We start from the raw sequence: 25531 nt of genomic DNA on the forward strand, positions 1-25531 counted from the left end.
AGATTGCTCTAGAACTCAGCTCTAAAGTAAGCTCAGACAGTACTTCGCTTCCAACTGTGTTAGTCTCTCTTTATTCTTTTATAACTCTTCCAGATTGACCGCTTCCGTTTGTAGCTGATGGAAGGGGTGAGTGATCCATTTCACATGCCGGCTGGCACCGTCCTGAGCGTGGTCCTTCCCTTTACTCCAAACTCAGTCTTGTATGCTCCAAGTCCCGGCAGTGGTTTCACTGTAGACGTTATCTGAAGGTGCTGTCTAGTGGTAGGCTACAACCAGACTCTAGCTGCTCCAGGAAGGCTACAAGGATGGATTTAGATATGACATATTAAACTAAGAGGCATTCTTTCCAATGAGTTTAAATGCGTTTTATTTTTAGACAACCTACATGACACGTTTTCTCAAAAACAATGCCTCCGCTCCAAATAAATCAACGTTCAAAACAAATGAAGAGCTCAAGATGACATCAGTCCCATCTGTCTAAGTCCTGGTGTTGTGTGGATGAAAAGCAGTGGCCAGCCAGTTATGACGACAGGTGATTGATCCAAAGCAACTGCCAACTTTGTTACTGGGAAAACAAGGAAGAGCCCATTAACACACCTTTCTGGCATGAAAGTATCTCACATTTCTAGGCTTCAAATGTACTCCCCTATTCAATCCGAGCTGCCACACAGACAGACAGAAAGCGCGGGGATGTTGCTTTTGCATCCTAGTGCAAACCAAAGGAACAACTGCAGATTGTTCAAGGTCTATCAGTGGATGCAGAACCATCCTTACCAAATCAGAGAAATCATTCTGAGAAGGCCCACCCACCCTATTCCAACAAAAACCTCACACATTCTTTGAATAATCCCTTTGGCAAGACATCTGTACTGTCCTTTGACATTTCTGGTCACTGCTGCCCCTGACCCTGTTTAGGGTAGATTGTTTTTGCACCAAGCAGCTTATGGGATTTTAGTTTCCACCCTGGGACTAAACCCTGGCCCTTGGCAGTGGCAGCCCAGAGTCCTAACCACTGGACCACTAAGAATTCCCTAGTGTAGCCTTAAATTTATCTTACTAGTTGACATGGAAGCTGCTGAAAGCCAAAATAAATGAGTGGCTTCATTTCTCCTTTAGCAATTCCTTGCACACCAGACATTCATTTAATTTTACTAAAGCAACTGGCATATCGGGTCAGCAGCCTGCTCTAAATTGTTTACTAAAAGCTAGTAACATCATGTTTCCAACCAGCTGCCAATTATCACTAAGTGGTTTATTTGCTAAAAGGTTGTAATACCTCCATTTTTACATGACTGATTTCAACCCACTTCTTTATACTTACACATTTTTCCATCTCTAAACCATCCTTAAAGAAAATCATATATGGGGTTACACCATCCTCACGGTAGTCCAGCAGAGCAACCATGCCATCTGGATTCATGTTTTCACCAATAAAGAACTTAGGAAACAAACAAATACCCAGAATTAGATTATACAGGAATGCATTATATCAAAACACACAATAAATCGAAGGATTCAGAACACCAATATCTAATCAAGGCACTATTTAGTCAGCAACTAATGAGTTCTGATGAGGAGGAAAATGCTCACTAATCAAACTTCGGTTCATGCAAAGTACTAATAACCAAATGTTAAGAGTTCAGAGCAATCCAGGGACACTGAGCTCCCTGGAAACCTAACCCCACACATCTCCGTCTAAACCCTACAAACAAAGCTGTTTACACAGTCAAGCACAGACAAGCACAGAGAACACAAGGCCACCAATAAGAAGAGCACATCACATGAGAAGTTATCTTATGGCCCGAGGATGTGTGAAAACTGGAAAATCAAAAGAGCCAGGTTGTGTTCAGTAAAAGAGTCACTGGAGTTTCTCAATAGGACAAGCTCAGATCAGAAAGAGCTTCAATGGCAACAAGACACAGTGGTATTGTAAAAAGAGAACCAAGAAGACTACTTCGGAGAAAACAAGTAACTCCAAAGAACTGGGAAATGTTGAGTCGAGGAAGATTTTGGAAGCAGAAGACAAGATCTGGGAACATGCTTGCTTGGGAGCAGAGAAGGCAACTCCCTACAGCCCAGACTGCTGAAATAAAATCTGTTAAGTATTCAAACTGCTCAAAACACAGAAAAATAACTCCAACTTAATTACATCAGAGGCTCATCAAGTAACTCATGTTTTGCTCAGTTACAATTATACAATCCTTTGATCCAAATATTTTAAAGTTATTTACCTGATAGTTTTTGAAATTAGCAAGGATGTGCTTGATTTGTTCTGCAGCCCCTGTCATAAAAGGTTTTACTCTTTCTGGTCTCTGTTCTTCAAGTTTCCCTTTGATTCTAAAACAACATATTGACACATTAATCAGTTCTGATCCAGGTTTCTATTCAATAAAAATTCCAAACTGAAACCAGCAAAATATCACTGAGATGACTAACTCATAGGAGGAATATTTTAAGACTGTTCTTAACTTTGAATTTCACTTCAGATTATTCTGTACCAAAGGACTATTCTAAAAAAAGTAAAACCACACTGCACCCTCCAGTATCCTCATATTTATAGAAAAGCAGCCCCTCTTCTGAGCTCATCAACAGAAAAAAGCCTTTGACAAGGAAGCCAATCCCTAAGTCCTACAGGATTTTCAGACATCAATTGGGTGTGTCAGTATCACTTACGACTTCATGTAGTCTTTGATGTACTTCTTGTAGGCTTCTTTTGTGAAGCTGGTTTCCTGCAAGTGATGGTTCATGACAATATCGACACCAGTGATTACTGTGCTTTCGGTACCTTCGCCCTCGGGGCCTTCAGCGGAGGCATTTCCACCAATGAGCGAGTCATCGATGTTACCCTCTGTCCTACTGACCATCTGCATTAAGAAAAAGTTTAGTCGCTAACACATCCTCGACCTTACCATAAACGCATCGAAGAATCTATGCTGGCAGCTCTTTCATCCGTCATCCTTCAACACTTAATTCTCGTTGAAAACCATGAACACTACGGGGGGCGGGGTGTGTGTGTGTGTGTGTGTGTGTGTGTGAAAACTATGCCCTTCGTTCTCCTGAAACATCTCAGTTCAACAACTCTTCGTTGGCCTAAACGAAAAAGGGGTCATTTACAACCCAGTGGAAGTTGTGCATGGGCTGTCGGGTTGCTGAGCAAAGAAAAACTGGGCAGACGATAAAACGCTTGGGTCGCCCAAACCGGAGACAACCTGTCTGTCCCGGACCGCCTGGGAGGGAGGATGGGCGTCGAAGCGGCGGACCTATTTCCAGGCTCAGCTCCGCCTCCAGTTTTCTAGAAAAACCCGAGCCCGGAAAAAGAGTCTCCTCCGCCAGGAGGCAACGGAGAGGATTGCACAACCTCGGGCGGGGAAGCGGCGGAAACCCGAGCCCGCCCGGCCTCGCCTCCCCCCGCGCCGCGGTCCCGGCCCCGGCCCGGCCGACTCACCTTCCCCTCCACCTCCAGACACAGCCCGTCCGCGACCTCCCGGATCTTGTAGATGTCGGAGAACATCTCGTCATCTGCTCGGGGACACAGACCCGCCCGTCGCGAGGCGCCCGCGGCCGGAGCGGGCGCCATTTCCCGCGCCGCGCCGCGCCGCCCCCACCCCGGGCGCCCCGAGCCCCGGCGCGCGCCCCCAAGCAGCGCCCCTCCTCAGTCAGACCCGCGGCGGCGGCGGCGGCGGCGGCCGGCCCCCCGCCTCCAACCATATGCCGCCGCGTGCCCTGCGCGCCGTGTGAGGGGCAGTGCAGTCCCGACTCACGGCTAATGAGGTCCCGGTAGATGATCATGATGGCGACTGGAGGGAGGCGACAGCGGCGCTGGCTTAGCAGGAGCCCGGAGCTCAGAGCGAGCGCAGTGCGGCCGGAGCGGCGCTCGGGGGGAGGGGGGAGCGGGCGGAAAAGGCCGACTCTGCCGCTCCCCGACCTCATATAGAGGGCACGTCCCCTACGTCATCGCGCGCGGCGCCTCCGGAAGCGCCGCGAGCGGTGACGCGTCACGCAGAGCTGCGCGAGGGGCGGGGCCGCAGCGCTGCCCGTGGGGGAGAGGAGGGGGCGCATCCGGGGACCTGGCCCCGGGGTACAAGGCCGCGCGTTCCCCCTGGGCTCGCAGGGCGGCCCTGGGAAAGGGGAAGGCAGAGGAGGGGGTGGGGCGGACGGAAAATGCCTGACGGCGAGAGGGAGAGGAATGGTTGGGGAGGAACGCGCGGCGGGAGGGAGGAGGAAGGCGCTCCCGAGCCCTGAGTGGTGGAGGCGGCGCCTGGGGCCCGGCCGCTCGCGACACCTCAGGGTCGGCCCTGGTAGGTGCCAGGCCCGGGTGGGGCTTAGATGAAATCTCAAGTTTCCGGCCCAGGCCTGGTGCCGCGCAAGCTCCCGCTGTTTCTGGGAACTGAAAGCGTCAGCTACTATGAAGGACTTTTGAGTTTACGGAGGGTTCCCTTGACCATGAGGGCAGAGGACTTGGCTTGTGACCAGCCCCTGTGATCGCCGAGGACCTCAGAGAACTTTTCAGCGCTTGTCCTAGGGCTCCCCCACTTCGAGTTTTCTGATTCCTTTGTGGGGCGGAGCCAAGTCCGGTCTGTGGGACCCACCTCGGCCTGCCTGCCCCCTGGGAATGATCGTGGGGGGCGTAGAGTCTGGGAAGGGGCTTGAGAAGGAAGGAAGCTGTCAAGGAAGTTTGCACAGCTTTCCTATCTCTCAGTTTGGTCCCGTATTTGAAAGCTTGCGGTTTCTAAGGCAGCTAAAGAATCTTCCTGTTTCTCTTTTGCGCTTGGTCTAGAATTAGGTCCTTTGTTTGAAAAAAGGATGTGTTGTCACTTTAAAGTGTAGTTGAAATAAATTAATTTAAAAAATAAAAATAAAGTGTAGTTGAGATAATAACCCAGGAGCCGGAAGGTTAAACATACAAAGAAGGCGCTTTCCACCTGCCCAAATTTTATTTGGACTTTAGACTCAATTACTCGGTACTAAAAGAAAAAAATGACTGGTTTAGTGACATCTTTGGTTTAAAGGCAAATGAGTATGAAACCGGAGAGATTCTTCCATTCCACAAATATATTTGTGCTCTGCTGTGTCCCTAGCACAGAGGTCCCAATTGTGAACAAGTTAAATCCAGTTCTACCCTCACAGAAAATTTCATTCTGGTAAATAAAAAATCAGGCAGTTATATTAACAAATTTCCCCATATGCAACAGTAAAGCATTCCACAGAATAAGGGAGGGCAGCTGTTGCGAAAAAGTAGGGCACAAGTCAGTGATGGAGGAGTCAAAATGAAAAGGAGCCGGGAAAAGGGATCCTCCCTGGAAGAAGGGGCCTGGGGCTGTACTGGACACCCCCAGGGGACCCTGCGGATACCTGAAAAAAAAGCTAAAACTGAAATGAAGGAGATTTGAAAACAAATGGACGTCTTCTGATAAATGTTCCACTAAGGATCGCTGAAACCTCTTGATTATTTCTGAGGTAAGTGAATGGAACATTATTATCCCAGGCATATCACAAGTTAATTATTTTCCTCAACTTTGACTTTTCAAATTATTCAGAACCATTAGCAACACTCATATAGTACCGTCAAACATTTTTGCCTCTATTCCTTTCTGGTTTTATGTTCAATTAAAAACTCCCCCCACCCCCTCCAAGTTTTGTAAGACAGCCCACAGTGAAAAAGAGTACTGAAGAGATTAGAATCAAAGCACCCTAGCCTTAAATCTTGGGTTTATCTGGTACTTGTCCTGTGGCTTTGGGAAAGTCAGAGTCCCTAAGTCTAAGTATAGAATGCAATTTTTGTGAGTTAAAGAGTTTTGGGAAGTTAAATAAGATAATGAAAAATGACTAGCATCCTCAATAGGTTATCAGTAAATATTGGTTGAACTTGGGTACATAATTCTTTCCAAATTTTATTACTTTTCAAAATACTCCTGAAACTATTCTATTAACCCTATTTTATTTGGAAATATTTGGAGGATTTAGTCGATGTATACTGTACTAAAAGGATTCCCAGGTGACTCAGTGGTCAAGAATCTGCCTGCCAATGCAGGAGACACAGGTTAGATTCCTGAGTTGGGAAGATCCCCTGGAGCAGGAAATGGCAACCCACTCCAGTATTTTTGCTGGAAAAAATCCCATGGACAGAAAAATCCCTGGCAGTCCTCAGGGTCGCAGAGTCTGACACTGCTGAGCGTCCGAGCACACGAACTGTGCTAAAGACATTCTTCTATTAACTCACAACAGTCATAGTGGATTCCTGAAAGAATTCAACTTGTGTCCATAAAAGATTTCAATCTCAGGGTCATATTTGGTAGGTAATGATAATTCTGTGACTAGATAATTCTAAAAAATAAAATCTTTGGAAAATCTGATTTAAATTTCAGAATATTTTCTCAATTCCATCTTTTGGTCTACAAAATCTATGTTGTACCTTGAAAATATCTGTTTAGAACACCAATGATACCAATGGTTTCCAGAAGGTTAGGCACCACTTACAAGCCACTGACAAAACTGCGAGGATTTGACTTTTATTTCCAGCTAATTGGCTTTTACTTAGACATCATTTGAATGTTTTTATTGCATTTCATTCCTTATAGCAGTGATTTCTAACAAATCGAAGATTGTCCCAAATTTTACAGCTTGGCATCTCTTGCAATTAAAGAGATTTCAAAGACAATGTCTTTTGGTCTTTTCACACAAGTTCAGTTCAGTTCAGTTCACTTCAATTGCTCAGTCGTGTCCTACTCTTTCTGACTACATGAATCGCAGCACACCAGGCCTCCCTGTCCATCACCAACTCCTGGAGTTTACCCAAACCCATGTCCATAGAGTCAGTGATGCCATCCAACCATCTCATCCTCTGTCGTCCCCTTCTCCTGCCCCCAATCCTTCCCAGCATTAGGGTCTTTTCCAATGAATCAACTCTTCGCATGATGTGGCCAAAGTATTGGAGTTTCAGCTTCAACATCAGTCCTTCCAATGAACGCCCAGTACTGATCTCCTTGAGGATGGACTGGTTGGATCTCCTTGCAGTCCAAGGGACTCTCAAGAGTCTTCTCCAACACCACAGTTCAAAAGCATCAATTCTGCGGCGCTCAGCTTTCTTCACCGTCCAACTCTCACATCCATACATGACCACTGGAGAAACCATAGCCTTGACTAGACAGACCTTTGTTGGCAAAGTAATGTCTCTGCTTTTAAATATGCTATCTAGGTTGGTCATAACCTTCCTTCCAAGGAGTAAGCGTCTTTTAATTTCATGGCTGAAATCACCATCAGCAGTGATTTTGGAGCCCAAAAAAATAAAGTCACACAAGTACTCACATGAAAAAAGCAGCTCACAAGAGTCCTCATTTATTAGTTAGGGATTGACTACATGGCTTAAGCACAGAAGAGTTTATTCTCTCTTATTAAAAAAATCAAGGGTATTGACTGAAAAAAAAATGCAGAAGCTGAAAGTTAAGAATTAGAGTTTACTTGGGGAACTAAACTGAAAACTCAAGCCTGGGACACAACCTCTCATATAGCTCTGACAGTCTGCTCCAAAGAAGTAAGGGAGGAGCCAGGATCAGTTCCGTTCAGTCGCTCAGTTGTGTCCGATTCTTTGCAACCCCATGGCCTGCAGCATGCCAGGCTTCCCTGTCCATCACCAACTCCTGGAGTTTGCTCAAACTCATGTCCATCGAATTGATGATGCCATTCAACCATCTCATCCTCCTGGCATTTCACGTGATGTACTCTGCGTATAAGTTAAATAAGCAGGAGCCAGGATAGATAGGAGTTCTTGCAACAAAGACCAGGTAGTGGGAACATCAAAAGATGAGTGTTAGCTAAAGATAACCAAGTATCTCAAGTTAAGGAAAATAGAGCTTTTCTTTGTATGGGAAAATACAAGAGTCTGGGTTCACTGAAATCATTCCTTTAATACATACCTTAGTTATCTGGAGCCAGCCTCCTGCTTTCTCATCCTGAGTCTCCACGGGGTATATCATTGGGTGGGGCGGTGGTAGGGGGACGAGGTGGTGCTGCTGCTGCAGTGGCTGAAGGCTTGACAGCTATTTGTTTCCATTCTGAGTTCACTCCAGGTTCACTGTCCAAGGTGGCTGTAGTGGCTTGATGACTGCAATATCCTTTGATTACTGATGTGGCAGGCAACATTTTTTCATTGTTGAGGGGTGCAGTCAGACTGAAATTATGAAGCCATGGTGGCTTCATAGGCATCGCAGATCTAGGCTCTTCCTTTCTTCTCCATCATCCATATGGTCTGTAACAGGTGCTGGAACTCCAACTATCACATCCATCTTGCAGGCAGCCAGAAGAGAGGAATGGCCACAGGAGTACATCCTAGCTTATGTTTCTTTGCTTTAGGGTGGAACTGTCCAAAATAACTTTATGTGACAATGGAAATGTTCTGTATCTGCTGTGTCCAACACCACAGCCACTAGACCACAAGTGCACTTGAACTGTGGCTAGTATAACAATGCAACTGAATATTTACTTCTATTTCAATTTAATTAATTTAAATCTAAGCATCCATGGCTAGTAACTTTATTGGGCAACAGAGTTCTATAATGAAAGCTGTATGAGGCGGGGGACGTCATTTTGCTAACCCCAGCTATCAGAACAGAGCCTCACTTGATAATTCTTGATGAATGAATGGATGAGATGAAGCTTTCTTCATTTCTCTCTCTCTTTTTAGAAATCACTTGTTTATTTTCGGCTGTACTGGGTCTTAGTGGCTGTCCACAGGCTTTCTTGTTGCAGCGATCGGGGGCTACTCTCTAGTTTTGGTTCATGGGTTTCTCATTGTGATGGCTCTTCTTGTGGGGAAGCATCAGCCCTAGGTGTGCGGGCTTCAGTAGTTGTGGCATGTGGGCTCAGTAGATGTAGCTCACAGGCTCAGTTATTTGTGGTGCATGGGCTTAGTTGCTCCATGGCATGTGGGACCAGGGAGGGAACCAATATCCCCTGCATTGCAGGGCAGATTCTTAACCACTGGATCACCAGGGAAACCCTTCTTCATTTCTCTTAATACATGGAAGAACAGACTGGTTCCAAATAGGAAAAGGAGTACGTCAAGGCTGTATATTGTCACCCTGCTTATTTAACTTATATGCAGAGTACATCATGAGAAACGCTGGGCTGGAAGAAACACAAGCTGGAATCAAGATTGCCGTTAGAAATATCAATAACCTCAGATATGCGGATGACACCACCCTTATGGCAGAAAGTGAAGAAGAACTAAAGAGCCTCTTGATGAAGGTGAAAGAGGAGAGTGAAAAAGCTGGCTTAAAGCTCAACGTTCAGAAAACTAAGATCATGGCATCTGGTCCCATCACTCCATGGGAAATAGATGGGGAAACAGTGGAAACAGTATCAGACTTTATTTTGGGGGGCTCCAGAACCACTGCAGATGGTGACTGCAGCCATGAAATTAAAAGACGCTTACTCCTTGGAAGGAAGGTTATGGCCAACCTAGACAGCATATTTAAAAGCAGAGACATTACTTTGCCAACAAAAGTCCATCTAGTCAAGGCTATGGTTTTTCCAGTGGTCATGTATGGATGTGAGAGTTGGACGGTGAAGAAAGCTGAGCGCCGAAGAATTGATGCTTTTGAACTGTGGTGTTGGAGAAGACTCTTGAGAGTCCCTTGGACTGCAAGAAGATCCAATCAATCCATCCTAAAAGAGATCAATCCTGGGTGTTCATTGGAAGGTCTGATGTTGAAGCTGAAACTCCAATACTTTGGCCACCTCATGCGAAGGGTTGACTCATTGGAAAAGACCCTAATGCTGGGTAGGATTGGGGGCGGGAGGAGAAGGGGACGACAGAGGGTGAGATGGTTGGATGGCATCACTGACTCGATGAACATGGGTTTGGGTAGACTCCGGGAGTTGGTGATGGACAGAGAGGCCTGGCGTGCTGCAATTCATGGGGTCGCAAAGAGTCGGACACAACTGAGCGACTGAACTGAACTGAACTGAATTCCATTTCAGTTAATTAATTGGATTTTGCATATGTCCAAAACCTGGCATAACAGTGCTTTTCAAACTGAGAATTGAGAAACAATTTAGTGAATAGTGACCAACTTTATTAAAAATGAAATAAGATACAAAAGAAAATAGAATCACATGTAGTAAAGATGAGCATTGTTTCATGAAACTTTTGTTTTAAATTTATACGTGTGTATATGTATTGGACCTCAACATAAGATGTATTTTTTCACGTGGGTCTAGGCCCAAGAGGTTTGAAATCCTTTGATTTAGGCAAATTTTCTCTTCAAATATATTTCTTGGCAGCATCAACTGTTCAATTTTAGTGGTACATGTCGCAAGATTTTTGACTCTGGCACCCTTTTGGACAAGGATCTTGTCGCCTTCTGTTTTGTGAGATTCTTTATGTTTAACGGGAGAATACCAAGGCCAGCTCCTAGCAACATCTAGGCCTAGGTGAGAGGACAGATTCCTGTCCTCTTAAGTGAAACCAAGCAACATAACTAGTGTTAACTTCTATTGTTTTTTTTTTTTTTAACTTTTTATTTTGTGTTGGAGTACAGTCGGTTAACAATGTTGTGATAGTTTCAGGTGAACAGCAAAGGGACTCAGCCATAATCCATTGGTGTTTTTAATGAATGTAAAATGATTAGTAAAATTTAAGATATTTTTAGGTGTTTGGATATTTCTTTTTGCGTTGAAAAATAGAACTTTGTTCTGATTATAAAAATAATAATACACATTATAGAGTATCTATAAACCACAGAAGAAGCCACCTATAGCTATTAGTGACAGGTTAATATTTTCAGTCAGTTTGTGGATTTATGAAAAGGTGGGCTGGGTGGGTGAGATCCTACTTATGTTAAAGCAACTTCTCTATCAGACTTAGGGCATAAGTCTCTTTTGTTTTAGGCCTTCTCTAAGAGAAGAGATCTGTTAACAAGCCAATTCAAAGATCTCCTGGTTGAAACTACTTTTAATTATTTTTAGACTGGATTTTTGAAAATATCTAGTAAAAGATTATTGGGCTAATCAGTGAGCTAAGTGGGTAACTCCAGCTTTCCCATTCTTAATCTCTCTTAGGTCTATCATAAAATTGTTCAAGTATTTTTTATTTGTTATGAATATTTCCCCATATCAGTAGCTATTTACCTAAAATGTCATCTAAAATTATTATAAATAGTCCAAGTGATGAATGTACTATAATTTGTGTTTAAATTATACATCTAAAAATTGGAAAACATGGAGGTGCACAAAGAATTTTTAAAAATATATATTCAGGTACCCACACAACCACAATGAATAGTGGCTAACATTTTTCATATTTGCTTAAAAGCTTTTTTAAGAAAAATATTACAGGTGAACTGAGGTCTTCTTAATCCTCCTCCATCTCATTCCAGAGGTTCATCCACCCTCCTCACCGATACCCATTCAGGTAACAACATCATCCATATCCACATTCCTGTAAGAAAGGAGTAAACAGAAATTGGAGGGTCTACTCCTTCCGTCTAGGGCCTGACTCAGCAGTTGCACAGTTCACTTCTTTTGTCTTATTTCCAGAACCTGATCACAGAATGCTCAGCTCCCAGAGTTATCAGGAAATATATTCTTCACCCTGGTTGGAAAATTGATAAGGAGTTGAAAGAATAAGCAGTCTCAATCATAGCTGTTTGGCATTTCTGTGTGCGGTGGCATGAGTGTGTGCTCAGTCACCTCTTTGCGACCCCATGGGCTGTAGCCCACCAGGCTCCTCTGTCCATGGGAATTTTTAGGCAAGAATACTGGAGTGGGTTGTCACTTCCTCCTGGGAGTGGAAGGAGATAGAACATGGACTTATGTCAGAGGAAAATTTAATGGCTGTGAAATAGTGGCTGACTTTTCCCTCAGTTCCTCCATCTTGCCTCACAGATGTGTAAGCCCTTTTTCATTATGAATGAATGAATGAGCATGAATAAATCAATAGTAGGGTTATTTCCATACTTATTTTCACCTCCCTTCCAGATTACTAATTTGTTGGCTGTCTTACTCCTCTTTTCTACATGATCTTTCCTTTCCTGGTGCATCCAGCCTGTCTGCCTACCCCTTCCCATAATAGTCATGGAATTGAGTACTTAATAGGAAACCCAATACAATTTTAGAAGATCAAAGAAAATTTAGGATTTTAAAATAAAGGACCTGAAAGCAGTAAAATCTCATCATTAGGACAAATCATGTTACAAAGTAGTAGTATCACTATCCCCTCTAGGAAATGAATATATACCTGTTTGCATAAATATAACAATTTTTCAAATGTTTCATATTAAATTACTAATATTGATGACTATGGAGACTGTGGTTGAGGTTAATGTGGAGAAGAGTTAGAGCTTTAATTTTATACCCAGTAGTACTGTTTGAATCTTTAACATGTGTATGTTACTTTTACAATTAAAATATTATAGTGCAGTGCTTCTCAAACTTTGGGAGTTTATATACTAAGAACATTTACAAGGGATTCCTGGTGGTCCAGTGGTTAGGACTCTTTCACTGCTGTGGCCCAGGTTCAACCCTTGCTTGGGGAACTAAAATCCTGAAAGCTGCATGGCACTGCCAAAAAAAGAATTTCCAAGAAATTTGAATCTCAATATAAGTTTGCCAATAAACCCATTAAAAATATAACTATGACTATGGCCTACAATTGCCATTTCATAAATGAAAGGGCATAATCTCTAAGTAATGGGTAATCCTCTAAATTGAATACATTTAATTCTGTGAAAAATTCGTTACATTGTCCTTATTTTTCTCATTTTTGCTTTGCATCTTTTAAAAACTTTTTAGTCTAGGTTTCTTCCTGTATTTTTATACTTGGCACAGATAGGATGAGTGACTTGCTCAAGGACACACAGCCAGTGGGTAGCAGACGGGAGGAATCCAGGTTTATGGACTTCTGGCTCTCCAGGGGGTCCTTTTGGTTGAATAAGTGAATGAATACAGCCAGATACTTTGAATTCTGACACCAGAATTCAAGCTTTTTTAGAATGAATTAACCCAACACTTATGTTTAGGATATGAGCAACAATGAAAAAAAAGTGAAAATCCAAAAGAGGATGTTTTGGAGGCAGTATTTAATTGATCTACATTGTTTTTGAAATTTCTTGCAGAGTTGAGACAAACAGGGAAGAAAATAATAGTAGACCTCTTCATTAAGCTGTTGGCATGGCAACAGTAATTTTTCAAGACTGCCTTAGGTGGAGTCACTGGAATGTTAACAATGAAAAGAAATTAATTTTTTCTTTAGAGTTCTTAGAGCATACTAAGGCATAGTAATTTATGACTGCTTTTAGAGCAATTCTATTTGAAATATCAGATATGTAAAAATGTAGTCAGAAGCCCAAGAACTAAAATTATAGAAATATATATAGCCATATATATGATATAAATAAATAAATATCTATAATTTAAATATGTAAACTGAAATATATATAACATTAAATGTATGTAATGTAAAATAGAAATATTATAAAAATAAATAGATTATGTTTCCATATATTTCATATACAATATAAACATATTTATAGGAACATAAATGAACATGAATAGATAATTTCTTATTGACCCATTTTTGTCCTACCCTGTATTGTGCATCCTTTAGTATAGATAGAGATGTTAGAGATGTTGCTACCATTCTCAAAAACTGTCCCAAAATGACAAGAATTAGATTTGTAACAAACAGCTTTAGGGTGATAAGGAAATCATCACACATGCTAGTAAAGTAGTGCTCAAAATTATCCAAGCCGGGCTTCAGCAATACGTGAACCATGAACTTCTAGATGTTCAAGCTGGTTTTAGAAAAGGCAGAGGAACCAGAGATCAAGTTGCCAACATCTGCTGGATCATCGAAAAAGCAAGAGAGTTCCAGAAAAACATCTATTTCTACTTTATGGACTATGCCAAAGCCTTTGACTGTGTGGATCACAATAAACTGTGAAAAATTCTGAAAGAGATGGAATACCAGACCACCTGACCTACCTCTTGAGAAATCCGTATGCATGTCAAGAAGCAACAGTTAGAACTAGAAATGGAACATCAGACTGGTTCCAAATAGGAAAAGGAGTACATCAAGGCTGTATATTGTCACCCTGCTTATTTAACTTATATGCAGAGTACATCACAAGAAACACTGGGCTGGAGGAAGCACAAGCTGGAATCAAGATTGCCAGGAGAAATATCAATCACCTCAGATATGCAGATGACACCACTCTTATGGCAGAAAGTGAAGAAGAACTAAAGAGCCTCTTGATGAAAGTGAAAGAGGAGAGGGGAAAAGTTGGCTTAAAGCTCAACATTCAGAAAGCTAAGATCATGGCATCTGGTCCCATCACTTCATGGGAAATAGATGGGGAAACAGTGGAAACAGTGAGAGACTTTATTTTCTTGCGCTCCAAAATCACTGCAGATGGTGACTGCAGCCATGAAATTAAAAGACGCTTACTCCTTGGAAGAAAAGCTATAACCAACTTAGACAGGATATTAAAAAGCAGAGACATTGCTTTGCCAACAAAGATCCGCCTAGTCAAGGCTATGGTTTTTCCAGTTGTCATGTATAGATGTGAGAGGTGGACTGTAAAGAAAGCTGAGTGCTGAAGGATTGATGCTTTTGAACTGTGGTGGTGGAGAAGACTCTCAAGAGTCGCTTGGACTGCAAGGAGATCCAACCAGTCCATCGTAAAGGAGATCAGTCCTGAGTGTTCATTGGAAGGACTGATGTTGAATAGTCCTTAGACTGACCAATACTTTGGTCACCTGATGCAAAGAAGTGACTCATTTGAAAAGCCCCTGATATTGAAAGTGGGAGGAGAAGGGGACGACAGAGGATGAGATGGTTGGATGGCATCACCGACTCAGTGGGCATGAGTTTGAGTAAACTCAGGGAGTTGGTGATGGAGAGGGAGGCCTGGTGTGCTGCAGTCCACGGGGTCGCAAAGAGTGGAGCACGACTGAGCGACTGAACTGAACTGAATTGAACTGATGAGGGAATATACTTCCAAGTATGCTTTCTTATCGCGATTCTGGGAGGTGTCTCAGGAAAAACACCTTGTGTTCTCCTTTACCCTCACACACAGTACTTCTGACACCACGTGTGTCGTTTTTTTCCCATACCAACCAATTCTCCAACACCAGCTGGATGTCCAGCAATTCAATTCAGTTCTGACACTAACGACCAGAATCCCACACTTTAAGGGCTCAGTACCACAAGACTCGGATGCATCCCCCTTCAGTTGCCTGTTGTAAGCAGTAGGTCCCCCAGTTACCCAAAACTTCTTGCAACTTGACTGCTCATCGAAGGTTCCCTACAAAGGACTGCAAGTGATCTGCTCCTTGGATTCAATCGTTTGTGAGAACAGCTCAAAAAACGCAGGAGAACAGTGTACTTATTCTTGCTGATTTACCTACTCTCAAGAGAAGTATGAGACCTCATTGTCACCTTTATGATTCTAGACTGTAATGAAGGTCTCTAATTAGTAGTAGTAGCAACTGGCTGATTATAGGATATCCCAGTGTTACTTTCTGGCTGAACTGGCCTTCAGTTGGGAACCTGTGGTCATTTGTTAAACACTAGAGCCAGTGGGCTGTAAAACAGTAGTTTTCATCCCTGGCTGTACATTAGAACCGCTTGGAAAACTTTTTAAAAATTTCAATGCCCAGGCCATTCTCCAGATCAATGAAATTCAGTTCTCTGTGAGTGGGACACAGGCGTCAGAATTCTTTTTTTTTTTTTTTTTTTTTTTTGCTGTGCCTTATGGCTTGGTGGGATCTTAGCTTCCCAACCAGGGAGCGAAACCATGCTCTCTGCAGTGGAAGCGCAGTGTCTTAAGCGCTGGATAGCCAGGGAATTCCCTTACGAGATTTTAATAAAGGATTTTTCAAAATAATAGTCAAGAGAAGCAATTTGATTCCTTTTAAAAGTGCAAGTGCCTGATAAAGGAAGCCAGAAAGAGAAAGCAGTAAGTGGTTTGGGGGCGTGCTGTCTGCAATGTGATCATCCTGACCCCTCAGAAGAGAATTGCTCAACAGTCAATTTGGGGAGGGTGAGCCAACTTGGGAGGGCTGAACGATGAGAAAGACTGTGGGAAATGCCTCACTTAACTCTTTTCTCTCTCTCTGAAAAAGAAGCTGCTGACTGTCTATACAGATTAAAGGCACAGTTGGGCTCAGATGGTCACTTTCTCCCCAGGGCTTCCTTGGCCACCATGTTTAAGTCTGTAATCTCTGATCTCTTGGAAACCCTCATTCTTCTGTTCTCTCTAACTTTTCTCTGTAACATTTATCAATAAGCAACATACTATTTATTTTATTTATTTTTAATTTAAATTTATTTATTTTTAATTGGAGGATAGTTGCTTTACAATGTTGTATTGGTTGCTGCCATACAGAAACGTGAGTCAGTCATAGGGATATGTATGTCCCTTCCCTCTTGCACCTCCCTCCCACCTCCCCTTTTATTTATTTTTTTATCTACTGCCTCACCTCAAGACACCCGAGAGGTAGAGACTGCCCTTTTTGCTAATGGATATATCCTCAGTGTCTGAACAGTGCCTTGTAGACAGCCAATCAATAATTGTTCAAAGAATGGACCTCAGATCAAGACTACTAATAGTCGAACTTCCCTGATGGTCCAGTGGCTAAGACTCTGCACTCCCAATGCAGGGGGCCCTAGTTTGATCCCTGGTCAGAGAACTAGATCTCTGTAGCAACTAAGACCCAGCACAACCAAATAAATATTTTTTAAAGACTAATAAGAGTAACTAATACAGATTTAGTCTTCTGTTCCAGCATAGCAACCCTATGAGGGGGTCACATTTGTGTAATTAGCTTTTCTGAATCCCTTTATGACCTGCAGTTTAGGTTTTTGGCAGTGCTGTTGACGAAAGATGAAGGTGGAAGAACAGCAGCTAGGGGCTAGAAGAGGCTGTTTGGATAAGTTAATCTAGAAAGAGCTCTTCCTCTGAAGCAGGAAAAATGCTCTAAGACATACTGTTCAGGAAAAAATGCAAGAGGTAGACGAGCAGGACGTGTACGGCAGAAAGCAAATTTAACACCCAGATGCACATGATACAGCCAGCACATTGCTATAGATACATGCACGTAACTGCAAAAGTATAGATGACAGTCAAGAAGGATATGCAGCACATTGATAACAGTGGCCAACCCTGGGAGGCAGCGGAGTGGAGGAAAAGCATGGTTAAGGGGAACTGCAGTGCTCACTGTGATGCTTAGATTATAATGTATCACAAGAATGTTTTCCTATATAATTTCACCTCTAATTTATAAAACATTCTTTGTCTCATAGATACCAAACATAAGAAAACAAGCAAAGTAGGGGGGAAGTACTTATATTATTTATAGACAATGTGTTACAAAAATGCACTACAGAAATAAGAAGCATACACACCTAAAAGAGTTAAGGGCTTTCTATTTCTGAATCATGCAGTGGGGGGTAATGGATTTTCAGTTCACTTAATAAGCAGAGTATGTGAGTGTGTGTGTGTGTGTGTGTGTGTGTGTGCACGTGCTCATGCACACTAGCATGATTTTGATCCAAAACACTGCCCCATAAATTACTTTGCTAAAAACAGCACTGAGTACTTATTAGGGAGCAATGAAGGAGGGGTGAGTGGAGGCTTGTCAACACATTGCAGGAGGAAGATAGCTTATCTTCAGCTTTCCATTCTTTCAAGTGATAAGCACACTGGCTTGGGAATTAGAGATAATATAACTTGGAGAGTAGATGCATTTCTTTTCCTTACACTTTGCCCTGCTTGAAAAATTACTGGTGGCAGCTTGTAGAGCTCTGTGTAGCACCCAGCACCTTTCAAAATGAATGAGGCAATTGTTGCAAAAGGAAAAAGAGAGTAAGACAAGATGAAGCCAGAGGTAAGTATGCTGTCAAACTGAGGGCCATTAAGCTCTGCACAGGTGTCAGAGGTGGCTTCCAAATTTGCCCAGGAGCTTTTAGCAACCAACATGGTGGTGGTGGATATAATTAGTTATTAGTTATAGGATTCACTGTAATTTTGTATTAAAAGGTCATTTTTTCTAGAAAAAACCTTTTTTTTTTTTGGTTCCATTGTCTTAGTTGTGGCATGTGGGAACTAGTTCCCTGACCAGGGATCAAACCCGGGTCCCCTGATAGGGAGCTCGGAGTCTTAATCACTGGACTACCAGGGAAGTCCCTAGAAGAAAACTTTTTGTTTTTTTTAAGTGTCCAATAGGGCTTCCCCGGTGGTCCAGTGGGTAAGAATCCACCATGCAACACAGGGGAGATGAGCTCAATCCCTAGTCAGAGAATGAAGATCCCACATGCCGTGGGGCAACTAAGACACCTCGCTGCAACTACCGAGCCTGCGAACCACAACTAGGGAGTCTGCGTGCTCCACTGAACGAGCCCTCGTGGTGTGACCAAGACCTGACACAATCAAACAGTGTCCAGTGACGAGACACACAAGGCGTTTCTCCCATGAACCTCCATCAGTAAATACCCCTACAGTAAATCAGAAAGTGTAGTTATGGGTTACACATATGGCTATTTTTGTTTGTTCATCTTGCCACATCACACGGCCTGTGGGATCTTAGTTGCCTGACCAAGGATTGAGCCCAGTCTGGCAGTGAAAGCGCGGAGTCCTAACCACTGTACCGCCAGGGAATTCGCTGTGGCTTATTTTTTACAGTCTCCTTCATTGCAGCGCTAATGTTCCAGCTCAATTCAGTAGCAGTAATTCTGCTAGCAGGCAGATCAAAGGGATCCTGCCTCTCAGCTTTCTGAGGTCTGGATTGATTCAAAGATAAAATTATTTTATGATCTGGAATGGACAGAATATTCTGCAAGCAATTTACCACACGTTATTGTTTCTGTAACACAAATGTCTGCTGGGGTCTCCTGTCCCCAGGAAACCCAGATACGGTTGGCGTGTACCCTCCAAGGAAATCCAAGACCCGCCACAAGATTCTTAGTAATGTGTTTATTCTCACAGCCACTGACAGAAGTGAAAAAAAGAGAGAACATGACCTCCCAGCGCTGCAACTGTGGGTGTCCCTGTGTCTACAGTATCCTCAGCCACCAGCTTCAACTTCCCTTATCCAGTAGCTCAGACCAGCTCCTGGCTGTTCCCTCTCCTCCCGCCTGCTTCCCATCTTCCCCATTAGGAGAAAAAAGAGAGAAAGAGAGGCAGCTTAGCCATCTCTTCTTCTGTCAAGGTCTCTCACTTCTATTACAAGCTGATTTGTTGAAGTCTTTTCCCAAAGGCAGTTCTTTTCCAAGAGGAAAAACAAAAGTTGTTAGCACTAGAGCTTTGGAGGAGACAGGTAGTATTAACTTTTTATTTGTTCATTCAGCACATGTATATGGACACGGCTAGGTGTACCGCATGAACAGGGCAGAGTCCTTGCCCCGGAGGAAAAGGGGAGCAGACAGGAGATTAAACATGCAGATTACAATGGTGTCCCAGCCCTCTCTGTAGGGGAGGTCAGAATACCACTGACAGCATTTAACTCAGATAAAAGTCAATCAAAATCAATTCATGGGCCTTCACCGGCAGTCCAATGGTTAGGACTCAGTGCTCTCACCGCCAAGGGCACGGGTCCAATCCCTGGTCACGACTTCCAGGCCGTGAGGCATGGCCAAAAAAAAAAAATCATTTCTTTTACAGAATACCAAAAGTGTCTGAAGATGACACTCAAAGCGAAATTTATAACTTTTAGACTACATTTAATAATTGTCTTTTATTTTTATTTACCTTTGGCGGCCCTGGGTCTTCGTTGCAGTGTGCGGGCTTTCTCTAGTGCAACAAGTGGGCACATCTCTGTATTTGTGGTGCCCGGGCTTCTCACTGCGGTGGCTTCTCTTGTTGCCATTCACAGGCACTAGATAGGGCACAGGCTCTGCTGCACCACAGTGTGGAACATTCCTGGACCAGGGATCGAACCCATGTCCCCTGCAGTGGCAAGTGGACTCTTAACCACTGAACCACGAGGGAAGTCCTGTAATTGTTTTTTAGCAGGGATCTAGAATTATTAATACACATTCGATCATGTTGGGTGTTTGAAGGGGCACAAGTAATGGTGCCTGTTTCCCTCATTGGGGGTTCAGCATCAGTTAAGACTAAAATCAAGGAGTTAGGGAGCCGAGGCCAAAATGTCACCTTTGTTGCTGACAAAGGCCCAGTTGGAGGTCAGAGATCCTATCTGTGGGAGACCTCCTAATACTTAACCCCCAAATGAGGCCAACTCGCCTGTAAACCACACTGCCTAGAAGAGAGAGGTCAGTCATGTCCAACTGACAGGTCCCTGGAGGTGGGTGGGGTGGGGGGGAAAGGAAGGCATGAGACCACCTATGTCCACTGGGTTCCTCCAAACTCGCCAAGTGAGAGGGAGAGGCTGGGGCTAGAGGATTTCGTTGCCTTTTGGTCCCTCATAGGATGTCGGTGAAGTTAGGGTATCTGGTGCCATATCTCGGGAATTTGACTTGCGAATTTAATTTGAATTGGTTTGAATAAGAATGCACGTGGGTCATCCCTGCTCAGGGAACTATTAATAGATCCCACATGCCAAAATGAAGGCTAAAAATCTCCTGTGCTGCAACTAAGACCTGGCGTAGCCAAATGAATAAGTAAATATTGATAGATAGATAAATAATTTTGTAAAAAGTGATCAGGGAGGAGGCCTCGGATGACTGTGCTGCTATGCTGGGACTAGTCAGGGGGATGGGTATTCTTATCTTTAGGGACAAATCTGCTCCAAGTGGCTGTGAACCTACTAGGTGTGAGCCTGGGGTGACAAGAGGGTGAAAACAAGAGGGTCCAGCTTTTGAGATAGGGCATGGGTTATCTTAAGCTTCCCAGGTGGCGCTAGTGCTAAAGAACTCGCTCTGCCAAAGCAGGAGACATTAGACACGCAGGTTCGATCCCTGGGTTGGGAGATCCCCTGGAGGACGAAATGGCAGCCCACTCCAGTATTCTTGCCTGGAGAATCCCATGGACAGAGGAGCCTGGCAGGTTACAGTCCATGGGGTGGCAAAGAGTTGGACACGACTGAGCGACTTAGCACAGCACAGCACGTGGGCCATCTTAGGTCAGATCTGTGACTCTTATCCTTTATTCTCTTCGTTACCTGCTTGTGTTTCCAGTTGCTTAGAGACTTTGTCTTGGCTGTAGAAGGAATGCATCGTGTTCAGAGAAAACAGATACTTTCCTCGGTGTGCTGGGGGAAGTATAACATGGTTATGGGAGCCTCAGCCACAAGCTGTCATACAAATTCACATTTAATCCTTGCCCATAGGCCCAGAGTCGGAAAGAAACTAGCCAGCGTAAGAAAAACAAGACTCCGTACCTATGAACCTGTTTTCTTTTTTCGCTGCACTGGTTCTTTGTTGCTGTGCTCAGACTTTTCTCTAGATGCAGTGAGCAGGGGCTACTCTCTAGTTGCAGTACACAGGCTCTAGGCATGTCAGCTTAGTAGTTGCACAGCTCAGCTTATTTGTCCTGCGGACCAGCAATCAAACATGCGTCTCCCACACTGACAGGTGGATTCCCAACCACTGGCCCACCAGGCAACTCCCACCTATGACCATTTTAATTAACATTCATTTTAAGCCTGCTGTGTGTCTACCATGGGCGTCCCTGGTGGCTCAGTGGTAAAGAAGCCACTACAGTGCAGGAGCTGCAGAAGACCTGGGTTCGATCCCTGGGTTGGGAAGTTCCACTGGAGGAGGGCACAGCAACCTGCTCCAGTATTCTTGCCTGGAGAGTCCTATAGAGAGGGGAGCCTGGCAGGCTACAGTCCATAGGGTCGCACAGAGCTGGGCATGGCTGAAGCAACTTAGCACGGCTTGGCCCATGTATACCACTATGGTTCAAAAGGTGTGGTCCCCAAGATCTTTTCAGGAGTCTACTATACCAAAACTATTTTCAAAATCATGTCAAGCTGTAAGTTGCTTTTTTCATTCTCATATTTTCACAGTGTTTCATAGTTTTTCAGAGGCTACATGATGTGTGATATTGCAATAGATTTAATGCAAAAACAAGTATGAACTCAGCTGTTGAAGGTATTTGAGAAAAACATAAAATAATGCCTCTTTTCTCACTAACTTCTTTTGTTTTCGAAAATATAGTTATTTTTCATAAAATGCTATTTATCTTAACATGTGAGTGAGTGAATGAAAGTCGCTCAGCTATGTCTGACTCTTTGCAACCGCATGGAATAGTCCATGGAATTCTCCAGGCCAGAATGCTGCAGTGGGTAGCTGCTCCCTTCTTCAGGAGACCTTCCAAACCCAGGGGTCGAACCCAGGTCTCCCGCATTGCAGGTGGATTATTTACCAGCTGAGCCACCAGGGAAGCCCAGCCACTAGGGAAACCCATCTTAACGTGAAGTGGGCTTATTATTGTTATTTTAAATAACTACATAATTTAAAATTTAAGCATCTAATATGGTAAGTCTCCAAAGACATAAACCACATAAAGAAAAGAACTGAGTCCTCAATACTTTTTAAAATTGAAATACAGTTGATTTACAGTATCATCTTAGTTTCTATCGAATAGCATGGTGATTCAGTATTTTTGCAGATTATACTTCACTATAGATTATTATAAGATAGTGTAAATTATTATAAAATATTTTATTATATAAAATTACATAATATATATAATAATATATATGTAAAATATATAATATATATCTATCATATAATTATATTAATATTATATAATTATATTATATAATTTATAATAGGATATAATGTTTTGTATTTATCTAATACATTATGTAAATATTTAATAATATAGTTATAATATAATAATGTATTATAATATATATAATATAAATATATATATTATATTTTGACATCTATCATATACAATATATTATATAATTATATATTATTATGTAAATACAAAATTTTATATATATTATATATATAATATACATAATATATTATATACATTATATATTATACATTATATTATATGTATATTTACATATAATATAGTATATATAATATATATTATATATCTAATTTATATATATAAATAATATATAATATAATATTATATTATATTATATATATCATATATCATATATATCATATATATGATATATACCATATATATCATATATCATATATATCATATATATAATATTATATATATCATGTATCATTATATATGATATCATATATATGATATATATAATATATACAATATATAAAATATATAATATATATTATATATAATTAAATAATATATAATATATATATTATATATATTATATATAATTTGTATATATAATTTATATATAATATATATTATATATAATTTGTATATATAATTTATATATAATATATATTATATATAAATCATATATAATATATAATTTGTATATAATATATAATATATATCATTTATATATAATATAATATATATAATATATAATACAACATATAAAATATAATATATATTATTAATATTAATTATTTAATATTAATTGAATATTTAAATATAATATATTACATTATATACATATTTTATATATTATATAATATAATATATTATATATTATATATAATTTATATTATATCTATTATAATATATGATATATAATATATTATATTATATATTATATATACAATGTATATATAATGTATATACATTATATATATAATATATATATCCAACTCACTGATTGGATGGCATTTATAGTAATAAATATTTTTATAATATATATTTTAATTTTTTTATATTTTATAAATATATATAATATAGTTTAATATAATTTATAATATAAGATTATATATTTTATATATAATATATATTATATATTATATAATATATAGTTACATTTTATATAATATATAATTATGTTTTATATGGTATATTATATTTATATTATATATAATATATACATAAAATATATAGTATATAGTATACATATATAATCTATTATATTGTAATATAGCATGTTATTTTATAATATTAATATAAATAATTTGATATCATATACTATATGATATCATATATATGATTAATATATATTATTATATATTTTATAATTTATATAAAATGTATTATTAATATATTAACATATTAATATTGTATTAGTTAATATATTAATATAGTAAAACCTAATATATTATACACAATATAATATATTATTAAATATATAATATATGTTATTATATAAAATATAAAATACAAAATATTATGTTCTATTTATTATTATAAATTATTATCAGATAATAAGATTATTATAATATACTGTGCTACACTGTATATTCTAGTTGCTTTTGTATTTTATACATATTAGTTTGTATCTGTTAATCCCATATCCCTAATTTGTCCCCTCCCTCCTCCCCACTCCTGTTTGGTAACCACAGATTTGTTTTCCTCAGTAATATTAAAAGTGTACAGAATTAAATTCAATGCACATTGGATCTTGGCACAGAAAAAGAATATTAGTGTGAAAATTGATGAAATCCAAACAGAGTCGTTAGTTTAGTTAATAGTATTGTATCAGTTCAATTTCTTAGCTTTGGTAAATGTTACATGAGCTATTTCCATTAGAGAAAGTTGGGTGAAGGGCATATGAGAACTCTTTGTACTCTCTATTCTTCTGGAATTCTAGAATTACTTCAAAGTAAAAAGTTTTTGTAGAAAAAATGTGTAAAGGCATCTAAAGACCAAAATTTTTGAGAACCACTGACTTAGCATATGCCAAGTCCTGCGTTGGGATCTGGAAATATAAAAAATAGGTTACAGACTGCACTCACTTGCTATGTACACACAAGCAGGGTTTAATACTATCTGACTTGTGAGCAACTAGTCTTTTGTGTATGGACATGGTCTTACAACTCGTCATGTTTCCCTTTTCACTTTGACTTCTAGGAAGCTCAGAGCCAAATATGGGCTCATTGCTGGCAATAGGATCTTTTGGAATGCTTTTATGTTCTGATTTGTTCCTGCTTACACCCAATTTCCGTACTTTAATTTTCGATTTGTCCTGATTCCCTCACTTTGTATTTTGAGGTTTTTTCTCGTGTGTACTTTAGTTGATGTTCACCCCTCTGTAAGCCACATCAAACCTCTTTTGAAACAAGGCAGGACACTAACAATAAACACTTAGGGTTAGATTTCATGGCATTTTAAATCTTCTAAAAATGTATTTTAAAATCTTGAGAATGTGTTAGAAACCACCCCTGTCTTTGATGTGATGACAACCTATTGCCACATATGCAAACAGCTACTAGAAACAACAGAATTTAATAGGTTACAAAGGTGGTACAAGCAAAGTAGGAATTCAGAAGAGAGGCCCATTTCTATCTTTATGGGAAAGTTGCAGGCCCACTAATCCTTGAATGAGTAGTCTATGAGTAATCCTCCTATGAGTAGTCTATCATTGAAAAGGTAGGAAGGGGGACTCTCCTGGAGCTCCACTGGTTAAGACTTCACCTTCCAATTCAGGGGTTGAGGGTTCAATCCCTGGTCCAGGAGCTAAGAACCCGCATGCCTGGTGGACAAAAAACCAAAACATG

General features: G+C 40.8%; 2 protein-coding genes and 1 non-coding gene across 5 annotated transcripts in view; 1 reads left to right on the forward strand and 2 right to left on the reverse strand.

The window, feature by feature from the left end:
- The window catches only part of SLC25A30 (solute carrier family 25 member 30), a 107945-nt gene that overhangs the window by 18897 nt on the left and 63517 nt on the right, over positions 1-25531 (forward strand). Inside the window, exon 1 of one of the 2 annotated variants that reach the window (XM_081547365.1) lies at positions 4019-5457. The exons of the other annotated variant lie outside the window; for it this stretch is intronic. The gene's annotated coding sequence lies outside the window, so the exon portion shown is untranslated. Of the gene's footprint in view, positions 1-4018; positions 5458-25531 lie in introns of those variants that run through there. 2 annotated transcript variants of the gene reach the window in all.
- TPT1 (tumor protein, translationally-controlled 1) lies at positions 49-3903 on the reverse strand. Of its 2 annotated transcripts, XR_014070544.1 has the most exons (7): positions 3762-3903; positions 3446-3519; positions 2674-2864; positions 2232-2337; positions 1322-1438; positions 386-565; positions 49-297 (listed from the first exon to the last, which is right to left on the reverse strand). XR_014070544.1 is itself a non-coding variant. In XM_081547374.1 (6 exons), the coding sequence occupies exons 1-6, from the start codon at positions 3787-3789 to the stop codon at positions 563-565; spliced, it is 519 nt and encodes a 172-aa protein (XP_081403500.1). In that variant the 5' UTR covers positions 3790-3903; the 3' UTR covers positions 344-562. The 2 variants fall into 2 exon arrangements, 1 of the variants encoding a protein (XP_081403500.1); XM_081547374.1 differs by lacking the exon at positions 49-297 and having other exon boundaries at positions 344-565.
- On the reverse strand, positions 635-762 carry LOC145530724 (small nucleolar RNA SNORA31). Its single transcript, XR_014072028.1, has one exon. It is a non-coding gene; the product is annotated as a small nucleolar RNA SNORA31 (small nucleolar RNA).

Source organism: Giraffa tippelskirchi, chromosome 12, assembly GCF_054371585.1.
Source record: "Giraffa tippelskirchi isolate mGirTip1 chromosome 12, T2T-mGirTip1v1.2.pri, whole genome shotgun sequence".
Classification (NCBI taxonomy): Eukaryota; Metazoa; Chordata; class Mammalia; order Artiodactyla; family Giraffidae; genus Giraffa; species Giraffa tippelskirchi.

What these genes read in the sequence shown, in the direction of transcription:
- TPT1 (XM_081547374.1), bottom strand. Translation starts at nt 3,789, where the DNA reads ATGATCATCTACCGGGACCTCATTAGCC. An exon ending in ATCAAAGACTACATGAAGTC is followed by an intron (nt 2,338 to 2,673) that starts GTAAGTGATACT and finishes ATGTTGTTTTAG; the next exon opens with AATCAAAGGGAAACTTGAAG. An exon ending in CTAATTTCAAAAACTATCAG is followed by an intron (nt 1,439 to 2,231) that starts GTAAATAACTTT and finishes TTGTTTCCTAAG; the next exon opens with TTCTTTATTGGTGAAAACAT.